We start from the raw sequence: 26,406 nt of genomic DNA, 5'->3' as shown, positions 1-26,406 counted from the left end.
ACAGACTGGATTCGATTCGCGTTCCTTATACCAGCACAAAGGTAAGGAGTCAGTTTATATTATGCATGTTATCTGGACTTCTGTAATAAAATACTATATTTATGATGCTAGAACAATTTAATCTCAAAACGGACACCATACACTGATGCTAAACCCTTATACCTTTTAAACGATGTAGTGTTATTATTATTGTTGTTTGTACACAGTAGGCTATATATATATATATATTGTTAGCGGCATTAAAAAAAACTGACGTCTTTCCGTCCGCGAGCTAGTGCGCGTCCTAAGGCACTGTGTAATATCACTACGCCTCCTGCAGCCATGTTACAGCAGTAAAGTCCTTGATTATTACACCAGAATGAGAGTATAGTTCCTAGAATTATCGGCTCAGAAAAACTCAACTTTTCATTTTCTGTCGGTCTTAGTACACGATGTAACTACAGAAGAGTCAAATTTTAAATAAGAAAAATATCAAAACTCTTTGGTTATTTTGTAGTGCAATGCTAATGGTCTAATCAGATTCAATGGATTGGGCTAAGCTATGCTAAAAGTACTACTGCCAGACTCAGAGATCAGCTGAATGGATTGCAAAACAGTAAAATTAAATGTTTAACTCTAGAGGAGCTTGAAAATGTGCATATTTTCAAAAAAGTGGGATGTCCCTTTATACCAAAGCAGTTTCATATGACATGCTGTTTTGAATCTCTTGTTAATGTGACATCACACTTATAAAGCCCCACTCATGGTCACTGACTGACAGGTTATTTTTTATCGAAAAGCTTTTCTAAATGTGTTTGTTAGCTTCTTCTGTAGCACCAATGCGGTTGAAGATACTATTTTCCCAGACTGTATTCACAGGAATCAGATCTATTTTTAACCAAAAGCGATTACTGTCTGTTGTTAAGGGAGTGAGGGCTGTAGCCCATTTGCCTTTAAAGGTACATGCATATAAACAGGACATTTTTGCTTCCACCAATACGTTTCTGTACCACATTTTAAGCCATAAGTTACAAAAGGCTGTGCTACACTGTAACCCATTAATGGTGTCGATCAATTGCACTAGCAGAACAAAAGGTTGTAGGTTCAATCTCAGGAAACACACTTACTAATAAAATGTATATCTTGAAAATCGCTATGGATAAGCATCTGCCAGATGCATAAATGTAAAATAATTAAACCATGGCTATTGACCATAATTAAACCATGGCTATTGACCAATCAGAATCAAGAACCAGAATTATAGTTTTTAAAATAGTATAAATATAAAATCATAAAAATGGCACTATTTTGTTTAGTTTGTGGAAATTTCCAATGCAAAAACAGAATTCTAGGAATGTGTTGAGGGTTTAAAATAGAAGAAGCAGAAATGATAGAGAAATTAACGCATTTTGTTCATTTCAGCAGAAAAAAGACCAGAGAGAGAGAGAGAGAGAGAGAGAGAGCAAGAGAGGCAGTGCAATAATGCCTTTGGCAAAGTAAGGAAAGTGAGAGAGCTCACCGTGTCGACTGATGAAGCGAATACAACTCTCCACCATGAGGGGAATGATTTGGCTGGACTCCTAGGAGAGCAAAAAAGCACACAAAAAAAATGAAGAAAATATGCAGGTCTGGTCGAATGGTTGGGGGGAAGGGTCTCTGGACATTTAACAGCACAGGAAACCTTTTCTAAACAAGTGTTTCTGTTTCTACGTTTAGGATTTTAATAATATTACAATCTGCAAAGAGAAGCAGGCATCAAACAGAATTTAGGAGGGATGAAAAACAGCACAGTTTGTGCCACAGAGGAATGGGGCAACGGTTGCTAGGAGACAGCTTCTCCCCATAGCTTCCTTTTGTTTATTTGGGTGAACAGGAAATGGCTAAGCCAAGCGGAATTTGGGCCACGTCTAGCATGAACGTTAAATGCGCTGAGGTCACGCTTACAAACACCGGTTAAGACTTATACATACACCCCTGCTGTTATTAGGGTGACATTGAACAAAAGAAAAAAAAAGTGCTTATATGCTTTAGTAAATCAAATGCACACTTATAGCATTAAGGGTTGTTTTATTATTAATTTCAATCAAATTATGTGAAATTGATCAAGTTGTTTCTCAGATCATTTAACTTCTTACCAAGTAAAAGTGATCTTTGTGGTAAATAATCCACTGGGATCATGTTTTATATTCCTATTCATCACTAGGGGGCGATAAGGACATTAGATTGGACTTTGAAGGGGATGCAGTGCGTAATTTTTTCTTTTAGTTGACCGAGCTGGGTCAGTGCAGGGTTTAGGTGGTAAGACGCTGCATGCTAAATTTATCCCAATGGCTTAGTTCGCAAATTTATTCCACTGTATGCGCAAAATGATTGTAGGGTGGCACTGCCAGGAAAGTGACTGCACATTGTAAATACTGCGCAGAAGACAGAAGTTACAGATCTTAGACAACTGATCAGGTTTCTTTGTGCCAATTATCTTCAAGAGATACATGGAGATGAACATGCGTTCACATGGTACGAGATTACATGCAAATATATACACATTCATACACACAGCTGTCCTAATGTGAGGAGGTAATTACCTGTTTCCGCACACTAGAGTCCCTCCGACCACTAAGAGAGAAAGAGAGAGAGAGAGAGAGAGAGAGAGAGCTCTGTCACAACGTTAGATTATTTTCCCTTCAAATTGCCCTTATTTTCCTTCATATTCAATCCACAAACCGCCTGTGGCCATTAGACCAGTAGAAATTACCCTCCTGTAAAGGGTCCTATTTTAATATACTGGCATTAAAAACACACAGCACACACAAATACAGCCAGGCTTTCATTATAGTTGATATTTTTTGACTATTCTACAGTATATACTCTTTTCTTAAGGTATGTTCCATTTTCATATAGCATTATAACTGTATAAAAAGAAATTAGGAGAAGTGAATTAAAGATGAATATGTCTAGACAAGATATTCATCTGTAAATAATGCATGTGTGCTAAATAAAGGCTTTGTTGAATTTGCTTATCAGACCTCTTACCTGGCAAGGCAGTAGTCAGTCTTCTGACCTGAAGGGAGCGATATAGAAAAAAAACATGAGAAAATTTGTCAAGAAAGTTGGATTTGTGAGGATAGTAAAACATTTGGTTTTCTTGTCTTTACTGTTATAAAGACATTTTTTGATTTGATGTGACCTCATATACCCACATGGCCCTAATAGGTAGGCTAATGTAGTAGGCTATTTAAAGTGCACCTATTTCATTGCTAAAAACAATGTTATTTTGTGTATTTGGTATAATACAATGTGTTCGCGTGGTTTATTACACACATACCACATACCGTACATTTTTGTAGCTTCAGATTTCACTCTCTTCCTGAAACGCAGGGATTTGAAAAGCTCTGTGTCCCTGATTGGCCAGGTAATCTGTACGTTGTGATTGGCCTGAATACCTCTGACGTCAGCAGGAAATGTGAAGCTCATTACCGTGTTTGAAAGATTCGGTCATAATGCAATGCTACGGGAGTTAACTTATGGGCTGTGAGTCCAAGCGGGAGGACTTATGATAATGTCAGTCTTCTCTATTTCACAAATCGTTTACTTTGGGGTATGTACCTTTTGCATATTGTTTGCATCTCCCAAATACACAATAGTGAATGTATCGTGATTAAACCATGGCTAATGACCAATCGGAATTAAAGACCAGACTCAAAATTTACTGATTAACAAGAATAGCATCTAAACACATACTGTATAAAAAAACGTGCATAGAGAACATTTCATATGGTTTGCTATTTTTTTCATGACCTGGAAGATTCACACACAGTGGACCCAGAATGAAGTATGATCCATGCCAAACATATGACAGACATCAAGAGCTAACCATCCAAACCACTTTATTTCCCTCAGTCGTCCTCTGCTGTGTGGGACATTCTGTCAGTTTATCCAGTAACAGCAGCTGGGCTTTGCACATACTGTACCCAGCAGCATTTCATACCAAAAGGCTGATTTACTGAAACATTTTGATGAGGTTACAATCTGTTTTCATTGGCTAAAATGAATAACTGAGCTCAGACGAATAACTGGTGTGTTTCACAGTCAACACAATGAACCAGACGAATACATTCAGAAAGCACACATATTCAGGTGCTCTGTTATGTCAGTGTATTCGCAGAGGTATTGTTGTATGTATATATATATATATATATATATATATGTGTATGTATATTTTGGTTGTTTTGTTATTAAGCATAAAATGATAGGGATAAGAAAAATGGAAAATGTCTCTATAAGGCAAGGGTACAATGCTGAGATGTCTGGGAAAGAATGCATCATTTGGAAAATATTGCTCTTAACATTCTGTTTAAAAACACTAAACCAACACCAAGTTCTGTACAAACCAGTCTATAACAGCAAGGTCACTAAACTCTGCTTATCATGCAGTAGTCTACTCTGTTACTTTGTTAAACACGTACTGTAGTGTCTTCATAATCATAATCTGTGTAATCAGACTCTCAGAGATTTACTTCCTGTTCTCTAATAAAGTCTAAACTGATTGGCTGAGAGTTCAGTACAGTCTGCAGAAATAAATGTGGGAGGTGTTGGAGAGCGAAACACTTCATTGTTCTCCAGGCTCTCATATCCCACTGTCTTATATCAGTCTGTTTGACCTTTGACCTCTACCACCCAGGCCTGCCATTGTGAATAAGTGGATAAGTTCATGCTAGGGCTCAGAAGACAGCAGTACAGATCAGCAGTGTGGATGTTGAAGCTTCATGACTACAGATGACATCAGTATCATCCTTAAAACACACACGCATAGTTTACTCAGTCCCTTCTCTGCCTGACACAGCAAACCTCCCTCACACACATACACGTTTACAAAACACACATTATCTATGTCGCTTTAAAAAAATACCACTTTCATAAATAAAATTAAATAAATTGTATTCCTTTTTGTTGCAATAACTATGTTTTTTTGGGGTCATATTAATTGGCAAAACCATGTTTAAAACATGTTTTAAAACCATTGTTATTTTTAACCATCATTTCTTTGAGAAATGTTTGTAACCAAACCATTCGTGAACCCCATTCGCTTCCATAGTAGGAAATACTATGAAAGTATACTGTGAAAGTAAATGGGGTCAACGAACGGTTTGGTTACAAATATTTCTCAAAATATCTTCCTTTGTGTTTATCAGAACAAAGAAATTTATGCGGATTTGTAACAACACGAGAGTGACAAAATGATAACAGAAATAAAATTTTTGGTTGAACTCTCTTTAAAGGGATAGTTCGGCCAAAATTGATATTAAACCCATGTTTTACTCACCCCCAAGCTGTCCGAGTTGCATATGTCCATCGTTTTTCAGACAAACACATTTTCGGATATTTTAGAAAATGTTTTAGATCTTTCAGTTGATTAAATGTAATGTTACGGGGTCCACAACCTTCAAGTCCAAAAAAAGTGCGTCCATCCTTCACAAATTAAATCCAAACGGCTCCAGGATGATAAACAAAGGTCTTCTGAGGGTAATCCGCGCGGTGTTGTTGTAGAAATATCCATATTTAAAACTTTATTAACGTAAATAAATGCCTTCCGGTAGCGCCGCCATCTTAGTCGCGTCCGCATTCAGGATGAAAGCTTACGCAGCCTACGGATGCTACTCTGCTGCTGCTCTGTGCCCCCGCCCTCCGAACTTGTCATACGTCACTAAGCAAAAGTGCGTACACTATGCTAATACTCTCTACTGAATTCAGAGGAGTCTAAGATGGCGGCGCTACCAGAAGGTAGTTAATTACGTTAATAAAGTTTTAAATATGGATATTTCTACAACAACACCGCGCGGATTACCTTCAGAAGACCTTTGTTTATCATCCTGGAGCCGTTTGGATTTAATTTGTGAAGGATGGACGCAGTTTTTTTGGACTTGAAGGTCGTGGACCACGTAACATCTGCTACTCGGACAGCTTGGGGGTGAGTAAATCATGGGTTTAATATCATTTTTGGCCGAACTATCCCTTTAAGTGATGTCTTTTGAGATTTTCTCAGGTAACTTCTGTGGACAATTTTGTAAGTAAGCCCACATACACGCCAGAAGTCACTTCATAGTAAGATAACTCACTTTCTCCTAGAGTCTTCTGGATCAGATCATGTTTAGCCTGTAGCTTGGTGATAAGGTTCCTGCCTTCAAGAAACTCCTTCAGTTTCTGAAACAAAGAAAATAAAAAGTCAAGCACAAGCACAACCAGCTATCTGAAACACGAACAAACACTGCATATTAGAAATTTAGCTTGGACACAATTAATCTTTGCTTTGTGGCAAGAAAATCTTTCCTCCACCCCTTTCAATTTGCTGTGTTGTGTCGAGACTATACATCTTGTTGGCGTAAACGTTAAAAGTCTTCATATCTACCGGCCCTGGATCTATGCACTCTGATAGCTTATGGCTCTTTGGGGGCGGGAACCCTGACCTGATGGAAACCTGACAGCAGAGAAACAGTTAGAGGGTCAAGAGATGGATGAGGAGAAACCTGAACTTCAGAGGGAATGAGGGAGCTGAGCAGACAGATGCTCACAATTTCATCCATCATATATCACAGCCATACCAGCAGAACAGTGATGCAGAGAGAAAGAACGGCCAAGGCATGAAGCCATGCACCAATGCTTTTGGCAGAGGAGACAAATGGCGATGGAAAGTATTTACAGAGTTTAACAGACAAAGAAGAGGCATGAATGCCTGCACAACATCAGACTAAAACATCCTTCAGCAAATCAATAGATGTCTGTGCTTTCATTGATCATCTAATATCGGCCCAGAGAGTGAATGTAATATATCTGCAGTCAGCCCTGCAGCATATACTACTTATTATATTTACATTAATGCATTTGGCAGACGCTTTATTTAAAGCGACTTACAGTGCATTACAATGTATACATTTTTATCAGTATATGCGTTCCCTGGATTCGGACCCATGACCTTTTGTGCTGCTAACGCAATGCTCTACAACTGAACTATACAGGAGCTATAATTATCTAGTGTATGTAACATAAAATCACAAAAGACCAAATACATTTTTACCTACCATGATTATTAAATGTTCACCTGTGAATGGTATGCAGCTGCTAAAGGTCGAAGTATAGTCAATTTTTTACGCATATGCAAGGGTCTGTATACAGTGCGCATGATGCAATTTTCATCATCAGAAGAGTGCGCGCATACTGTACAAGCACCACTGGATTTTTGAAACCTCACATTCATTGTACGCGTAGGTCGCACATGAGAGGTATTGCAATTGAATAAAGTGTTTAAACATGCATCATGGACATGACAGGTCTCTCTTCTGAAAAAATAATTGCCTAGAAGGGGAAAAAGTCTTCTGTGCAGAAAATGACAGAGGCACGAGCGTTTACTGACTAGTGTTGCCAGATCTTGCACGAATAAAAAAACAGTGAACAAAAAAAATCCAATAATAAACCGAAAACAAGTATTTGGTCCGGCACCTTCACACTTTAATAACACCAAAATCTTGATCGCGTCATGAGCCAAAAGCCTTAACGGTTATGCGCCAAAACGGTATGTACGCACAAAAAAGACGAGGACCTGGCAACACTGCAAGACAGCCCGCTGTGGAGCAGACTCAAAAATGCGTACAATGCACAATGCCAAAATGAGGTTTATTGCAAAACATAATGTTGTTAAATTATTTTGGCCAAAGCTGTGTGATAAGCACGCGAGAAGGCAGAACGTTGCTATGGTTATCTCTGGGTCAATCATTACATTTTCGGGAGTGAATCTGACATGAAACGAACATTTAGGGGATTCACTCCAGCATTTAAATGCGGTTGTCACTCCCTAAAGTTTGTGGTTGACTGAGTGCATTATCCGGGTACTTAAAGTGCATTTTTTTTGGAGCTTACTTGACTCCATACCTTAGCAAGCACCACTAACTATGGAGTTTTTCTGTCTGTAGGACTCCTGTGATGTTATTTTCGAGAACTACAACATGTAATGCTGTTTCAGGCGTCAACAAACAAGCACAGATCAATGAACAGCAGTCAATCGCGGCAGCCCTGCAATTTCCTCTAATTGCCGTCTTCTATATCAGAGCCTTTGAGTGAGAAGAAAGGACATTAAGCTGTATCTCAAACATTCAATCTCTTATCTCTCCAATGCTTCAACTTTTTCTTCACCCACCACACCCACTTTAACTCTCTGACCCCGTTAAACTCTCTTCATCTCATTTACCGTGAAGTAAAACTGCTCGGTCTCCTGCTGGTTGGCTCGTCTCTTGGCCAGGCTGGGTTTGCTCATGAAAGATTCAGATACGGTGGACTTGACCGACTCCATTGAGTTACTGTGGTGAAAGCAGTCGGTCACATCGAAGTCCTCAATGTTCACCATGTCCTGGATGGTTTGTAGAGTGGCCTCCATGGTCTTCTTCACCTGGAGGGATGCATGAATGAACAACATGATCTTTAACAATCCAGCCATGTTGGCAACCAACAGATGTTTTATGCAGATGTTTTGTTTAATGAACAATTTCATGGGAAATGTGCAGGGCTTATGTGTAAAGATGACATGAATGTTTATACAGTGAATCTGTTCACTCTTATTCTGTCCTTGATTTGATGTGAAACAGTGCTCATAAACCAAATTTCTCTGTTTTGTCAATTTGTCAAAGTATGTCTATAATAAAGTTTTGAGTGAAAATGAATGGAAAATATTTAAAGTGACAGATGTTTACACCAAATACTGCACACAAACTTTTTGTAGAATAGACCATTGCTTATAAATCTCAGCTAGTTGCCATTTCTTGTGTGCAACTTTTATACTTATACAGGTATGTGCGGTATGCAAATATGCGTGTTTGTATGTACTGTATGCGAGTTATTGTGATTTATGTGTACCCCACCTCTTCATTCTCTATGGTCAGTGTGGACAATCTGGACTGTAGCTGTTGGCATCTCTGGATCAGCTCTACCTGCACGGGCTGCTGGGCACACATGTGGCCCACCTGTGCGCAAAAAGATAGGAGACCTTGAGATCTTTAACAAAGGAGAATTTGACCTACATACTACTGCAGCGATCACAAAGATCATGTCCTCATGTGCTCTATGTGAATAAAAAAAAAGAGATAGACAGGAGTAAATAGCATGACCTAAACTAGCCTCTATACGCCCCCCGTCTCTCTCTCTTTTGCCTCTGACAGCTGAAGAACATCTGGCCCACTGTGGTCCACCCTCTCCCTCAGGGGTGCACGCACAACGGGGCACATATGCACTGGAGAAACTCAGCTGCTCGCTTCGTCACACACATACAAAAATCTGAGTCGCTGATGCAAAACGGTTTAGCTAGAAAAACTGCAAAGAAACAAAAAACAAAACTGCTGCACAAAGCACAACATTAGTGATAAAAACTTAATTGATTTCATAGAGACGAAAATGTTTCCTCTTTCAAGCTTTGAATACAAATCTCATAAGATTTTAGTGAGGTAGCTATGAGTTTAATTACAACTATATAGTCTATAACAGAAGTAGGCAAACTTCATATTTTTACATGCTGCTGGTGGCACGGGGGGCCCTATTTTAATGATCTGAAACGAAAGTGCGAAGCACAAAGCGCAAGTGACTTTGTGGGCGGATCTTGGGCGCTGTTGCTATTTTCCCGGCGGGAGAAATAACTGTTGCGCCAGGCGCAAATCAATAAGGGGTTGGTCTGAAGTAGGTTCATTATTCATAGGTGTGGTTTGGGCGTAACATTAAATAAACCAATCAGAACGTGGAGACGGGGGAATCCCAAGCTTGCCAGCATAAATCGGGCACGCTGTGTAACGGGAGGTGGATCTGCCTCTAAACAGGACCTGACGCCAGCAGAGGACATCGCTGCGTCCACCCTCACCGCTGAAAGCCAAGAAACGCAAGCAGTCCAACCCCAAAGTACACTTATAAATCAAGTTCATATACATTAACGTTTCTTATGAAAACATTTTAATTATTATTTACATAAAATAAACGTAATACAGCCACACAACAAACGTATGAAAACGTATTTTAATCGTTATTTGCATGATCATTTTTTAACGCAGCCACACAAAATAAATAAAAACTATTACCCCAATGCTCACCACAATGCTTTCCCTTATCTCATGTGTTAATATTTTTTATTGTAACAATTAATGATTTGCAAAAATAACCGTTGCATCTGTGTAGATTAGATAAGCAAAGTGTGTGCGCGTTGTGCACGCTATACATTATGGTCAAGCATGCGCCCTTAAAATAGCATAATGAACCATGCGCAACGCGCCACTGACTTAAGACAATTTTTTTCTGGTCAGTGGCGCAATTGTTTTTTGAAACTGCAAAATAGCATCAGGGATGGTTTGCGCCGGAACACGCCTCCTTTTTTGCGCTGAACCGCCCAGGGAGCGCAAGTTCATTCCCTAGTTTGCCAACGTGCGTCTGTGGAGGGAAAAACCCGCTGTGCGCCGGTGCAAAATACTGTACAATGATACATGCGTCACTGACAAAGTCAATTGCGCTGGGTGCAAGATAGGGCCCGGGGTGTTTAAGGACACAATGCCAATACAATACAAAACAGGAGTGAGTCAGCTGAGGTCTCTCAGCTGGCATGTCTACCCTTGACATCAGATTGAGAAATGACTCGCTCCACTTGAGTTGGTAGCAAAAGTCTCAACACATGCAGTACAAGTAACAGCACGACACATCTTCTGAGAGACAATATTGATTGTGTAACACTACTGAAAGAATGTATTTACTGATGCTATCAAAATACAAAAGCATTATAACTAGTTTTGCCACCGGTACAGCAGCCTTCGCTTGTGTCAATGTTTCCCAGGATTTTTGCTCTGCTGTTGGTACATCGCTTGGGGCATGAAAATAATTGCCAAAAACTGTCATGATCATAACCGACACACACAAACTGACCATATCTCCCATGTGAGACTGGAAATCGAAGCGCATCGGAGGGCAGAAGACGTTGTTGTAGGTTTCCATGAGCTTCTGTTTGTCGGCGTTGGCCTCCAGGTTCTCCGCAGCATTCTCAATGGTCTCTAGGCCGCCATGTTTGGAAGTCTCCACATTAAACTCGGCTGAGAGGTAGGTACGCAGTGCACGGTTTAAGCTGGCATGGTAGCCCAGGTCACAGCACTGAGAGGGGAAATCAAACAAGAATTGGATTGGTATTTTGGGCTATTGATTCAAAAACAAAAGGTGCCATATTGTACCCTAATACATAATTCAGTAGAATTAAATGAGAACGTATAAAAAATGGTTGATTCTGAGCCTGGGTGTGACCCCACCCTAGCACAATGTATCATTTTAATTAAAACAATAAGGGGGCATATACCCTAAAGCATTTAAACTTGGCTGAAAACGCCAACTGTTGGCGCTTGCCAGTGTTTTTTCACCTAAGAGCTTTGGTTTCCATTATACTTCTGTTTTGTTTACCAGTCCTTGGCCGGTTGGTTGTTGTGGTATTTGTCCCACCCCTTCTCCACTGTGATTGGATGGCTAAGTGCATTGTGACATTGACAACCTGAGCGTTTCACCCAAAGATGAACATTTTTCAACTCTGGGACACTTTACACTGGTTGAAATTGCTAATTTCTCTGGATTTAAATCTTGTTGGAAACATTTGGGATAATTTACATAGAGAAGTGTGCCAGTGCTTTTTGGATATTTAATGCAAAATCCTTACATATTGTGCTCAAATTTTCTATGAAACATTTTCCGACACAATACGCTTGAGGATTCTGTACTTTTGTAAAATTCAGAATGAAAGCAGCTTATTATTTTTATGAACAGGGCCACCCAATCCAAACACAGAACACACCCAAATCTCCTTAGGGAGGAAACCAACTCGCCCACCTTTCTATTAACATGCATGTGGTTTGACAGTTTTACTTCCATGCTCTGATTGCTTTAAATGAAAGACTGCACAAAGTTAATCCATCATTTGTATTCACAGCCACAGAGGCTCTCCCGTGCGGGCCGCAAATGAGGGTAATATAACCACTTTGTATGTGCACTGTTATGATAGGATGGGACAAGTGGGCCCTCTGACGGAGCTCACCCAGGGGGCTTTTGCATGTATACCTGCAGGGTCAGACTTGAAAAAAAAACAAGCCTGAGAAGACACCACATTCCCTATTGTCACATGATATTATTACATAGTGAGACAAATATGTAGGACACTGATGGATAGGGTGGTCCTTATAATGGGTCAATTCTTTTTTTTATGTTCAACTCTCACCCCCTAAATGTGTTAGGATATTAATAAAAAAAACACTGTGCAAATGTTTTAATTGTTCCTACAATATCTAGAGGTTGCAAAGCATTTGAATATTTTCGAAATCACATATTTTTGCGAAAACTTTAAAAACGCACAACACACATAAAACTTGCTTCTTGAAGGGTAACTTTGTTCCAGTTATTTCAGTCTCTTCTGATCCGAGTAACCATATAGCGGAATTGCTTCATGTTGCTTCAGCCATTGTCTCAGTGTATATTGTCTATTGTGCTTCATTCACATTGAAGCTTTCTTGCTTTGAAAGACTTATCACAACTAAAACAGGAGTTTTAATTGCATGAAGCATGGTCAAATAAGTCCATTGCTGCACAAAGTATCACATAATACGCAAATGTGTTAAACTTCAAAGGTCTTGAGCAATCTCTAAATAAATTAATATTAAATAATTTTGCCTATTTTTTTTATTTATTCAAACATATTGGTGGGGTGAGAGCATGAACTTTAAAAAGTTGAAAAATAAGGATCACCCCACTGCTGGACAATGCATCTTCTTAAACTTTTCGGCATGCACCCGATTTATGACATTAAACGATCTCAAACTTAGATTTTGAATTAAACAAAACATATTAAATGATACAGTGTAGTTCTGTTGGTTAGTAGCCTTTTATTTTTTTATTACACAGAATTTTTTAAAATTAATGTATTTTATAAAATGTCCGCCCCCAGTTTGAGAAACACTGCCTTAGATCAACTCAATATGACTCAATCTTGAGTAAATTATGAAGTGAAATAATAACCATGAAAATATCTGCAGTTCCTCAGTAAGTAAAAATATGAAGAAATTTGATTAAAGCAGAATTGAAACATGAAAAAGATCTTAGGGAGGAATACAAAAATAGTTTCTAATACATTCCTGTATAACAGTATAACAGAAGCACACACACCCTGTACAAAATCCCATTAAGCTCCTTGCCAACACAAGCAACTGACTACTGTGTCAGCTTCCTAACCATCAGGAATCCTTATGAGTGACCCATTCGGTTTCAGAGCAAGTAAAACCGATGCCTCTTTTAAGGTATAGTAGTATATTGGTTTGATAAAGGTCGACTTACATCTATGAGGTCGGACAAATCGTGGATGTAGTATTTGAAGACACAACTGTTGGTGGCCTCCAGTGCCAGAAGATACTCATTCCTGGCCTTGATGGCTTTCAGCTTGTTCTCAGTGTACTTGGCCTGTCGCTGAGAATAGAAAATAAGACCACGATGAAGACAGACAAAGAGACAAACATATAAAAATATCTATTATGAACTTAGCATGGATGAGCACATGTTTTACAGAGTTGCGACCACAACATAAACACCACAAGTTTCTCTCAGTCAATGGGCAGCACGAAGTGACCACAAGTTCTCTCTAGTAAATCCTACATATACGAGCTGCTGTCGGCCTTGTGGAAACAGAGATGGCCTTAGTGGAACAAATCAGTGACGAACACATCAGTCATTCTGTCAGCTGGCGGTACTGGACAGAGATGGTAACCAGAGGTCTCCAGAAAGACAAAGACAGGAATTGAAAACAGTATCTGGCCCAGACATGCTAATGCATGCGCCCTGACCTTATGTCATCTACTTACATCATTTACTGACCTTCTCCACACAGTGTGTACTGTTCTGACTGACACATGCATTTTGATTCATTGTTTAAACTGCTGTCGAGTGCTCTGAATTTTACTACCACTGTGTCAAATTGCGCACTGCTGGAATCTGCTTACTTGAATTTGAGGAATATGACTGTCGATCATTATATTAATCAGACAACACGATAATGAACACTTGTCATTTATCTTTTACATGCTTTTTTGGTGTAGTGACAATGCACAGTCAAGGCCGAAGTATGGGCATTTTTTGTAAAGTACGCGAGAGTCTGCATACAGTGCATGTGGTGTAATTTTTGTCATCAGAGAAAGCAAAATTTTTACATTGTACGCGTAGGTCACACATGCACCTACAGTAGAATGCAATGCTACGTACACACCAAACGCGGAGCATCGTGTAACTCGCTCTAGATTACTTGCGGGATTTAACTTCGTGTCATGTGAATTTTTCGCTCGAGTTGAATATTTTCAACTTGGGCGAAGACGCGTTTGAGACGAATAGCGCGTGTTTTCGCAGCAAACGCGCCACCCATATCGCGTCATTCGCATCGTCCCAAAGGAGGACACATCTGATTGTGTCTTTGCATTGACTTTGGATGTAATCCACTCGTGCAAATCGTTAAACTCGCGTCTGGTGTAATATGTAGCTCTTGAGATGCAAATGCGCATGCGTTCCACATACAGTGCATGTGACGTAATTTTTGTCATCAGATAAAGCAACATTTTTACATTGTACGCGTAGGTCACACATGCACCTACAGGAGAATGCAATGCTACGTACACACCAAACGCGGAGCATCTAGATTACTTGCGGGATTTAACTTCGTGTCATGTGAATTTTTCGCTCGAGTTGAATATTTTCAACTTGGGCGAAGACGCGTTTGAGGCGAATAGCGCGTGTTTTCTCAGCAAACGTGCCACCCAAATCGCGTCATTCGCATCGTCCCAAAGGAGGACACATCTGATTGTGTCTTTGCATTGACTTTGAATGTAATCCACTCGTGCAAATCGTTAAACTCGCGTCTGGTGTAATATGTAGCTCTTGAGATGCAAATGCGCATGCGTTCCACATACAGTGCATGTGACGTAATTTTTGTCATCAGATAAAGCAACATTTTTACATTGTACGCGTAGGTCACACATGCACCTACAGGAGAATGCAATGCTACGTACACACCAAACGCGGAGCATCTAGATTACTTGCGGGATTTAACTTCGTGTCATGTGAATTTTTCGCTCGAGTTGAATATTTTCAACTTGGGCGAAGACGCGTTTGAGGCGAATAGCGCGTGTTTTCTCAGCAAACGTGCCACCCAAATCGCGTCATTCGCATCGTCCCAAAGGAGGACACATCTGATTGTGTCTTTGCATTGACTTTGGATGTAATCCACTCGTGCAAATCGTTAAACTCGCGTCTGGTGTAATATGTAGCTCTTGAGATGCAAATGCGCATGGTTTCCGCATACAGTGCATGTGACGTAATTTTTGTCATCAGATAAAGCAACATTTTTAAATTGTACGCGTAGGTCACACATGCACCTACAGGAGAATCTACTGCTACATACACACCAAACGCAGGCGTCGCGTTACTCGCTATGGATTACTCGCGGGATTTAACTTCGTGTCATGTGAATTTTTCGCTCGAGTTTAATATTTTCAACTTGGGCGAAGACGCATTTGAGGCAAATAGCGTGTGTTTTAGCAGCAAACGTGCCACCCATATCACATCATTCGCATCGTCCCACGCGAGAACACGTCTGATTGTGTCTTTGCATTGACTTTGGATTTAATCTACTCGTGCAAATCGTTAAACTCGCGTCTGGTGTAATATGTAGCTTTTGAGATGCAATGCTTCATACATTCATGCCGCATACAGTGCATGTGACGTAATTTTTGTCATCAGATAAAGCAAAATTTTTATATTGTACGCGTAGGTCACGCATGCACCTACAGGAGAATGTAATGCTACGTACACACCAAACGCAGGGTATTGCGTTACTCGCTATAGATTACTAGCGGGATTTAACTTCATGTCATGCGAATTTTTCGCTCAACTTGGGCATAGACGCGTTTGAGGCGAATAGTGCGTGTTTGAGGCGCAAACGCGCCGCCCATGTCACTTCAATTTTGAATAAAATACATTTCAATAAAATAGTTTTTCGTGTCCATAGCACGACTTTCTTTTTCGTGTCATTTTATGTATTGTTTTCTCTCTTTTTTCTATCGTTGCTTGGGCTTGGTGGTTAGAACCATAGATATGTATATAAAGGCTAGATGGCTCAAGGCGGAGTCAGCTGTGTCGTCACTTGGCGGCCATCTTAGGTCAGTGCTGCCATAGTGCTGCTCCCTGCTGCTGTGGACGGAAGGTGAGTGACATACGCCAACTAAAATGCTCGTAACTTGCTGAATTCTTGACGGATTTATAAACGGTTTGGTTTTTTACAAACGTTTTTAACGTGGCTATAATTATGGATGCTTTAACATGTTTCATGAATTTTTTATTTATTTTTAGTATACGTATTCTGTGTCATAGGGACATCTTTGACGTTTATAACAAACCAATCCGTTTGAAAATCGGTAAAAAATTAAGCAAGTTATGGTCATTTAAAAGTACCTGCATCATTAAAACTCAATGCTACGAGTGAGCGAGCGCCCTGTCCTAAGATGGCCGCCAAAATGCGGACGTTCAACTCAATTGGCCATCAGCGCGGACGAGCCATCTAGCCTTTATATACATATCTATGGTTAGAACAACTTTGGGAGAGATACATGAGTTACACTGTTACATAAGTAGTAACATCATCACTCCTGACTATACCCCCTTTCGCTCAAACCTCTGTCAATATTACTGCGCCCGAGGTTGAAGTGCTGCAAACTTAGTGCTCTTCTGCAATACAATATAGTTCTCCGGTTTTATTTTGTGCCACCATACTTATCCGTGTAACTACTCATGTAACAGTATTTAAATAGGGAAAACATGAAAGTATTTGGTGGCTTCTAAATTCATCCTGTTTGGATTCTAAGGCATGAATGGCGCTAGGCTAAATGCTAACACATTCACGTCGCGCTGTACAAAGATTACGTTTACGCATTTAAAAAAAGCTAGTTATGTATTAATTCATCTAAGTTGAGGTAAAAACATAATAAAATATTGAAAAACGGTGGTGTTTTCCTTTAACAGCTATGGTAAATATCAACAGGCCATTAACGTTGTGCAGGATCAGGTTTGGGACCCTCAAGGCCTCAACACCATCTGGCAATATCGACATGGTCTGTAGCTCTCACCACCTTACTGCTCTCTGCTTCTCTCTCTCTCTCTCAACTCCTGTTCAAATACCTTCTCCATTCCCTGAAATCTCTCCCATCTGTTCATTCCTCTTCTGCCCACGTTCACCTTTCCTCCAAATTTTCTGTCTCAACTGTTCAAGAAACTCTCCACCTCTCTGATCCATTATTTTATTAACTCTTTCCTTATCCCACTGATACACTCAATAGGTGTGGTTTAAAATGGAGAGGTTTGTTTTGTTAAAGGGGTAGTTCACCAAAAAATTTAAATAATGTCATCCTTTACCTACCCTGGATAAATTACTTTGTTCTGCTGAACACAAAGGAATATATTTTGAAGAATATTTTTTAATCAAACTGATCAGCGGCACCACTGACTTTCATTTAATAAAAAAAATAATACTATGGAAGTAAATAGTGCCCCTGATGTGTTTGGTTACAAACACTTTTTAAATATCTTCCTTTATGTTCAGCAAAACAAATGTATACAGGCTTAAGGATGAGTTAATAATGACCTCATTGTATTTTTGGGTAAACTATCCTCTTAATGACTTATTTGTCAATTGGCATCAATAGGCATCATAGTACACTTTCTCAGTTTCAACGTTTTGATCCTTTCTGCTTCATTCCTCAATCTCACCTTCTCCTTCATCTTCTCGATCTTCTTGACAGAGCTGCGGCGCACATGTTTCTCCTCCATCTTGATGTTGGTTATGGAGTCAGGTGAGCGAGGGGTCTGTCTGTCCTCATGCCGGACGTTGCGGCTCATCTGCTTCTCCTCCTGTTTCTCTGCGTCCTTCAGTTTGCTCTCCGCATTGATGCTGTCCATGTTGTACATGTGATAGGTCTTCATCACCTGTGGAGTGAGGAGGAAAAGGGTAAATGTGGCTGAAGTTGACTGTATGAGCTTGACTTCTTCTGACTTACTTTTATGGAGTATCAGACTTAACTATATTTAGGGTATTTAAGTGTAGCTAAACACCAAAAAACATATATACCATTCAATTTAGGTTCAAAATCTAATTTCAAGTTTCAGAACAGATTTTGGGTTTTTATTTTCTTTTTTCATCAGACGTCTGTACTTTTTTTAAAGGAAAAAGTAAAAAACCGTTTTTCAATATTTTACTATGTTCTTAACTCAAATTAGACAAATTAATACAGGTACATACCCATCTTTTTTCAATGCGTGCACTTTTAATCTTCGTACAGCGCGTCATGAATGTGTTAGCATTTAGCCTAGCCCCATTCGTTCCTTAGGATCCAAACAGGGATGAATTTAGAAGCCGCCACACATCTTCCATGTTTCCCTATTTAAAGACTCTTACATGAGTAGTTACACCAGTAAGTATGGTGGCACAGAATAAAACTTTTGTTTGGAGCAATAGGAATGAATGGAGCTAGGCTAAATGCTAACATATTCAAGAAGCGCTGTAAAAGATTAAAAGTGCATGCATTGAAAAAAAGATAGGTATGTATTAATTCACCTAAGTTGAGGTAAGAACATAGTAAAATATTGAAAAACAGTGGTGTTTTCCTTTAAAGTTGCAGCTACTTATTTATGCTTGCTTCATGCAAATAGATATGGTATACTTAATATTGACTACACTTTCTGAACAAATTGCATTTCAGCATTCACAAAAATAAATAAAAAACAACAATAAATATGCATAGTAGTATGAACAAAGCCAAATTCGTTTATGCACTTTTGAACTTACAGAATTGCAAAGCTGCATGATTCTTATTCAATCAGAAAGCATTATTACATTTGACATATGAGTATTCAGCAATGCTTTAAACTGTGGTGACATTTGTGTCTTACTGGGTTGTTTAAATTACTCAAGAATCTATATAGGTGGTCATACTCATAAAGACCACTTGCAGGGATAGGTTACAGGCAAAAACAGGGCTGAAACAAGAAAACAGTTGAACCTGTGACCTCTTTGCCTCAATTGCGCACAGTTATTCACAATACAAATGACTCCTAAGCGCTCAAAGAAATTGCTACGCTCCACAATCATTTGCACAAATCGTTTATACTCACAGGCATGCCGGGCAAAACAGATTTTCCTTTCTAGCTCAATTTGTTTGGGGAGGGGGAGAGGGAAATGTATGGCTGTTACACCATGGGTTTCCATCATGAGGGCTACCGTTCCAGTGAGGCCGATTACGGAGGAAAATTAGATTACCTAGACCAATCAAACCTACGGCAAGCTTTATACCATTAGTTCACAATACATGAGAAGAAAAACGGGAAGATAGACTGGAAGATACACATTTCACTGGGAAAACCAGACAACAGTACTGTATTTATCTAAAAATGCTGGATTTTATGGACAAATCCGTTGGTTGGGTTAAAACTAACCTAGAATGTTGTAGATTAATTTTATCCAGCAGTTAGTTGGGTTAATCAATTTCTGAACCACCCAACCATGGGTTGAAACAACACATAATTTTTGATGCCATATAATTTAATAATTTTACTTCAGAAAATTATACTTATAAAATAAAGGACAAAACATTGCATGCTGGTAGTAAAAGGCATAAAAAGCTGTATGGCTGTATAAAAAAGCATATAACCTATGTATTGGCAATGTATAGCAAGTCTAAAGTGCCTTGTGCAACTTTGTTCGATCTGTTAACGCAAGTGTCATTAAAACAGGAAGTTGAGGGATCTTGAGTGGCTCCTCTCCCTTTTAAAATTGTCAATAGTGTTTAGTTTAACTCACAGCCTGGAATCTGATGAGAAGCTTAAGTGCAGAATGATGTCATAAAAAGTGTTGTTCGGTACTGGCGGAAGTGAAAGACTGTAAATTTGAATGCTTATGTCTTCTAAATGCAAATTTTGTCAATGTTTTGGAGCACAGTGTTAGATATCCTTAAGGCTAATACATTCATAGTAAAAGCCATAAAACTTCAATTTTGATTTTATGGGGACTTTAAAGGCACAGCTATAAAAAACAGACTGTTTATGTGCTAGGGGTCATGGAAAAGTAGAAAATCATTAAGAAAAATTACAAAACTTAGAGCCTTAGGGAAACCATTATACATTTTTTACAGCATGACCCCATTAAAAATACGAAACAGAGAATATACATCTAAGCCCAGTGTGACTTAAGCTACTTGTTGCCAGAATGGAAGATGCCACCAAGCTGGATACTTGTATTCAGCAGATGCTACAATTGGAAATGGGAATGAAGGAAGAATCTCATTCCAGACTCCATCTCGGAGGAAAAGTGATATCACTCGTGTTTGCAATCGAACTCCCTGCCAAGACCGAAGAGAAGAAACGGAACTATCAGTCCCCGTCTATACGACAAATGAAGGGAATGGACTCGGATCTCTTGGTAAATGATGACTGAATTTTCATTTTTTTGATGAACTATCCCTTTAATAATTTAACAGTTTGTTGAGATCTTGAGGAACAATGCTGGAGATCATATTGTTTGACAGGCCTGAGAGAAGAGCGGAGATATTTACCCTCAGCTTTCCATTAATAAAAAGTGCAGATGTCACCAAAAATGGCGCCCGGTTTATTTTTATCATGCTTGACTCTTTAATTAAAGGATTTGCATGCTTTTATGGGCTATTGAAACAGGCTGTCATCTCCCAGACGACCATGTGTGCATGCATATGGGGGGAATCCACTCACCATTCATAGCAAGCTTGTGTCACAAGACCTCCTCCCACCACGAGACACAAAACCCCACCCTGAAAACCCCAGACTATTTCATTCTCCCCCACAAGAGCAAGGAATACAGAAATATGTGCCAAATTACAAATGCACTTCTAATTTCATGTGTCCTCCAGTAGAAATAAAAGGCTGAAATCATTAGGATTATTTCACTGCGAGTGGTGCACCACTAATTAAAGGCATAAAGGTCATGTGCAAAACTGTGTCGTGTATCAGAATGCAATGATAATACATTTTCAGCCGGATAATAACACAACTATGGATACACTGAATTAGCCACGAGTTTTCCATGAAATGTTGCTAATTTCGGCAGTGCTGGGAATACGGGTCACTGTGGTGGTGCGGAAACCTGGAAAAGTCTATAAAACAGTAATCATACTGTCACTGAGGGTTAAAACAGAGGTTAACTGCTATTAAAGGTTTATTTCTAGAATGTAAGCATTGAAAGGGTTCATTGTAAGGAAATTTACATAAATAAGGCAATTACTTCTTTTAGTATTACATATATATAAAATAGCTTGAACTGATTATTTAATCAAATAAAAATTCATTAAAGGCGGGGTGCATGATTTTTTAAAAACACTTTGGAAAAAGAAAGTCGGGCCGAGGACCAAAACATACTTGTAGCCAATCAGCAGTAACTAACCGACATCATTGTGGGGCGGGTCTATCAAAAGAAGGTCCAGATTTTATTGGGGTAGGGGCGTGTTTATTTAGGTGATTTCAAATATCAACACTGGCTTTCGGAGATCATGCACCCCGCCTTTAAGTAAGGGACAATGTAAAGGCAGCCGGTTTTTATCATAGAAATAAGCCTGGCTGCCTGTACATTATCACGCTTATTACACAGCTATTTAAGTAAGGTAAGGAACATAATTTTAATAACAATAATATTGATTTGAAATATTTTATTTGCAAATTTTTTGCAATTTTTTTTTACAAATGCAGACCTTTTGAGATGAAAACTACCCAGCCCCTAAGGCAGGGGTGTCAAACTCATTTTAGGCTGTGGGCCGGATGGTAAATGACGCCATGAAGTGCGGGCCGGATAATTTTTTTAAACCTTAGTGTGCTGATAATTGTGTTAAAATTAACTTAACAAACCAATTAATTAGTTTGTTTAGCAAGAAAACCAGAGAAACACACAGCTCTGTGAAAACTACATTTCATAAGGTCACACTCATACTGTATATTATACACACAAATTTACATCTGAACAAAACCCACTGGCCTTATAGGTTGAAAAGCTTTAATTTAACTTCTTTTTCCTTAATGCCAAAATTATTTATAAACCATTCACTTTTCTTTGGAATAGATTTGTAATGAGAACAGTCATTTAGAAAATGCTAGATGGGGCAGTGGCCCAAACCAAAAATGGCACTATGGGGGGTGGTACTATTATTATGGTTTTAATAAAGTATTAAATATTATGTATTATATTTCTAGCATCAACTTAGACAAGTGATTATAATGGGAAATATAATAACACGAATTAAAGTGTGACAATCTGCAAAATATTCAATATGATTTACCTGCTGGCTTGATGGAGCTTTGAATCCATGTTTGCAATGTTGAATTGCTGCTAAAAGCCTCTCTTTCCGTTCTCTGTCGTTATTTTGTGAAGGCATTGGTGTTTTTTGTATTTTTTGTCTACAAAGAGTGCCAACAACAGCGAATTTAGTGTTTATATTAACTTAGATCTGATCGGGAACATTAAATCGATTAGACAAGCATTGTAACGTTAATAAGAATGTGGATATTTTGTTGTTTGCTTGCTAAGCACTTTTAGAACACTGACAGCAAATCATTACCGGAAGAAATACATAAACATACTTACAAATTACTAATTCTGCGGTTTAACAACTGATATAATGTAATGAATCTACCTGTTAATGCAACGAACTTTGGAAACTGTCGTCTTCGCTCTCCAGGCAGAGAGTGGACACAGAGATGCTGCGGAGCGGGCGAGAAAACACGAAGTGGATCACCGGAATCAGTGGATCTTTAGCGGAGCGGTAACAATAAAACGGCAAGATTTTTGGGCACCGTGTTTAGTCTATGTTCCGCGTTTTGCTGCTTTCCGCAAGTCTCTCATATTAAAAACGAACTAGACACCCGCCTAAAAGGGTTTTTAAAATATGTATTTAATATTTAATAATACTGTATAAATCATCACGCGGGCCGGATTGGACACCTTTGCGGGCCGTATCCGGCCCGCGGGCCGCATGTTTGACACCCCTGCCCTAAGGTGACATTGGAACGAAACCTTCATGTGCAGCATTTTAGTTTTGCGTGCTCACGTGAAATTTTCGCGTTCGCACGTGAAACTAAATTTTATTTAATTTTGCTCCATGTTCCCTTAGGGGCTCCGTAGAAAACCCATTTTTTTTCCCCAAAAATTTACAAACACAATATTTGGATTGAATCATTTGTAAATATAATGTCATATATGCTATTAAAAGTCAAAATTATTTGCAGCATTCAGGTTATTGTGTCTTATTAGTTTTGAGCGGTTGTTTTTGGGAATAACAAACCTGCAAACGTTGCGACTGGCCAATCAGAATCAAGCATTCTAATGATCCATGTAATAAGGCTTTTTAAATTAATAGCTCATACCAAAATAGGCTACATATCTGTGTAACACATTATGCAAGCAAACCATGTTTTTTCCTCTTTATTTCGAAATATTAAACATTCCTAAAAACTGAAGACAAAAACTTAAGGGGATAGTTCACTTTAAAATGAAAATTCTGTCATCATTTACTCATCCTCATGTTGTTCTAAACCTGTATGAATTTCTTTTTGCTGATGAACACAAAAGAAGATATTTTAAGAAATGATGGTAAACACACAGCATTAAGTGACCATTGACTTCCATAGCAGGAAAAAACATATTTTGGAAGTATTGTGATAAATGACTAAGATAATGTTTTGATAAATGATGGTAAGCACATAGGTGACGGTACCCATTAAATTCCATCATATTTTTTATTCCTACTATGGAAGTCTATGGTCACTTACTGCTGTGTGTTTACAATCATTTCTCAAAATATCTTCTTTTGTATTCATCAGAAAAAAGAAATTCATACAGATTTGGAACAACAGGAGGATGAGAAAATGATGACAACATTTTCAGACTCTTTCCTAAAATGTGCAATCCTGTTACCTGGCAAACTCTTATTTTTTATCAGGATTCAAGTAAGTAGGTCTGATGAAAACTATTTAATGGGAGGAACGGTGCTCTGCACATCTGACCCATAGCTAGTGCATTTAATTACCATTAGTAGAGCATCATTAGCATTTGGACAGCCCACATACTCTGCAGTGCTCTTCTTTAAAGGGATAGTTCGGCCAAAAATGATTTTAAACCCATGATTTACTCACCCCCAAGCTGTTCGAGTAGCATATGTCCATCGTTTTTCAGACAAACACATTTTCGGATATTTTAGAAAATGTTTTAGATCTTTCAGTTGATTAAATGTAATGTTACGGGGTCCATGACCTTCAAGTCCAAAAAAGTGCGTCCATCCTTCACAAATTAAATCCAAACGGCTCCAGGATGATAAACAAAGGTCTTCTGAGGGTAATCGTGCGGTGTTGTTGTAGAAATATCCATATTTAAAACTTTATTAACGAAAATAACTACCTTCCGATAGCACCGCCATCTTAGACTCCTCTGTATTCAGGAGAGAGTATTAGCGGAGTGTACGCACTTTTCTTAGTGACGTATGACAAGTTCGGAGGGCGGGGGCACAAAGCAGCAGCAGAGTAGCCTCCGTAGGCTGCGTAAGGATGGATATTTCTACAACAACACCGCATGGATTACCCTCAGAAGACCCTTTGTTTATCATCCTGGAGCCGTTTGGATTTAATTTGTGAAGGATGGACGCACTTTTTTTGGACTTGAAGGTCGTGGACCCTGTAACTCCACATTTAATCAACTGAAAGATCTAAAACATTTTCTAAAATATCCAAAAATGTGTTTGTCTGAAAAACGATGGACATATGCAACTCGGACAGCTTGGGGGTGAGTAAATCATGGGTTTAATATCATTTTTGGCCGAACTATCCCTTTAACATTGCAAAAGCAATAGTAGTCTCAGGTAGGTAGTGAGAAGTCAGGTAGTGTACCAGCATGTTAGATTGATTGTTTGCTGACACCTATAATTACTATCATTTACAACTCGCTTACACGTGCCTGTATTTTCACGGGATTGCAAGTATTGTCTGGTTTTAATACAAATCCATGTCATGGCACATAAATATTTAGAGGAAATATAATGCTTCCTGCAGATCCCTTTCAAACTATACAGCACAAACACGCCATCTAACACAGCCACACGTGGCAAAAACAAAATGTTTTCAATGAGAAGGTAAAGCAATAAACTATAGCCAAACTCATGCCTCAAACACATAGATTGGACTGCAACCACAAGAGACCGAAATAACCACTGGACTGAGGCAGAAGTTCAGCCTCTAATTCCTCAGAGCTACCGCAGGGTGATGCAGAAAAACCAGACAAAACGAGAGAGAGAAAGAGAGAGATTGTTAGGAGAATAGGGTTTGCTTGTGTTTTTTAGTGTCTTACCGTGTACAGCTCATTGAGGACCTTCATCATATCCTCCTGCAACTGGATGCCCACCTCTTTGCTCTGAAAATAAAGAGAAAAACATTTGTAAAGGACAGAGGTGAGGAAGTAAAGGGAACAGATAATACGGCAGAGTTTGATTATTAGTTGTGTCCTATACTTCATCACATGGCAGGCTGTTTCAACGCTGCCTCAAACAGCTATCCTTCATAAGGGCAGAGGTTGATCTATCTTAGGTTGTGCGCCCTGAGGCTGTCACTTTCACAGACTGATGGGACGTCCACCTGTCCTCTTAGTAATGGAGGTCAGCACCAGCGAACCTTACACATCTAATTCAATCTAGACTCTTACCATCAGATTATACTGGAACACACTGCTCAGAGACATTCATTTTACTTTGACATGTTTGTGAACTAGCATTGGAAAGACTCATCATTGAGAAGTGGAGGTTTTTGCCAAAAAAAGCTTGTTTGGATGCAGAGGGTTTTGCAGTGACAGAGTCAAATACCAATGTATTGACTCAAGTGACATTTGTGAAAATAAGACATTTCAAGAACTGACTAATAACCTTTTCATTGCCATTAAAGTGAAATTACTAAACCTAAACGCCTGATAAAAAATGATTGTTTACACAAAAATATCTGAACTCTTAATTTGTTTCTGTAATTTGATTGGTACAGTAGAGCATTGTTTTAGCAGCTTAAAGGTTGTGGGTTTTAACTTAACAGTTAGCTAAACCCTTCCCTTATCACTATTGTGTACTGGCATGTAAGGTTTATGTTTCTGTCACAGGGCTGTTATTAGGAAAAGCGAAGTGAGTAAACAATGTAACAGCATTAGATTTCATTTACAATGCACATTGTGAAATTCTGCAGCTGAACTGAAGATAGCCATAAATGTGACAAGACTTCCTCTCAGAACCAGATGAAGTGAGAAGCACGGTGCAGGGT

At 39.0% G+C, this 26,406-nt stretch overlaps 1 protein-coding gene across 5 annotated transcripts in view; it reads right to left on the bottom strand.

Moving 5' to 3' along the window:
* srgap2 (SLIT-ROBO Rho GTPase activating protein 2) overlaps positions 1-26,406 on the bottom strand; it is a 126,301-nt gene that overhangs the window by 20,492 nt on the left and 79,403 nt on the right. For all 5 annotated transcript variants that reach the window (XM_065241421.1, XM_065241423.1, XM_065241425.2 and 2 more), the window contains 10 exons: positions 25,457-25,519; positions 17,818-18,033; positions 13,351-13,479; positions 10,915-11,136; positions 8,883-8,984; positions 8,216-8,413; positions 6,093-6,177; positions 3,010-3,037; positions 2,562-2,592; positions 1,499-1,559 (listed from right to left, as the gene is read on the bottom strand). In XM_065241421.1, coding sequence (XP_065097493.1) covers positions 1,499-1,559; positions 2,562-2,592; positions 3,010-3,037; positions 6,093-6,177; positions 8,216-8,413; positions 8,883-8,984; positions 10,915-11,136; positions 13,351-13,479; positions 17,818-18,033; positions 25,457-25,519 — 1,135 coding nt within the window. The remainder of the gene's footprint in view (positions 1-1,498; positions 1,560-2,561; positions 2,593-3,009; positions 3,038-6,092; positions 6,178-8,215; positions 8,414-8,882; positions 8,985-10,914; positions 11,137-13,350; positions 13,480-17,817; positions 18,034-25,456; positions 25,520-26,406) is intronic.

This window comes from Paramisgurnus dabryanus, chromosome 14 (genome assembly GCF_030506205.2).
Source record: "Paramisgurnus dabryanus chromosome 14, PD_genome_1.1, whole genome shotgun sequence".
Lineage (NCBI taxonomy): Eukaryota > Metazoa > Chordata > Actinopteri > Cypriniformes > Cobitidae > Paramisgurnus > Paramisgurnus dabryanus.
The sequence above is the reverse complement of the archived record's forward strand: the minus strand, read 5'-3'. Positions and strand labels throughout refer to the sequence as shown.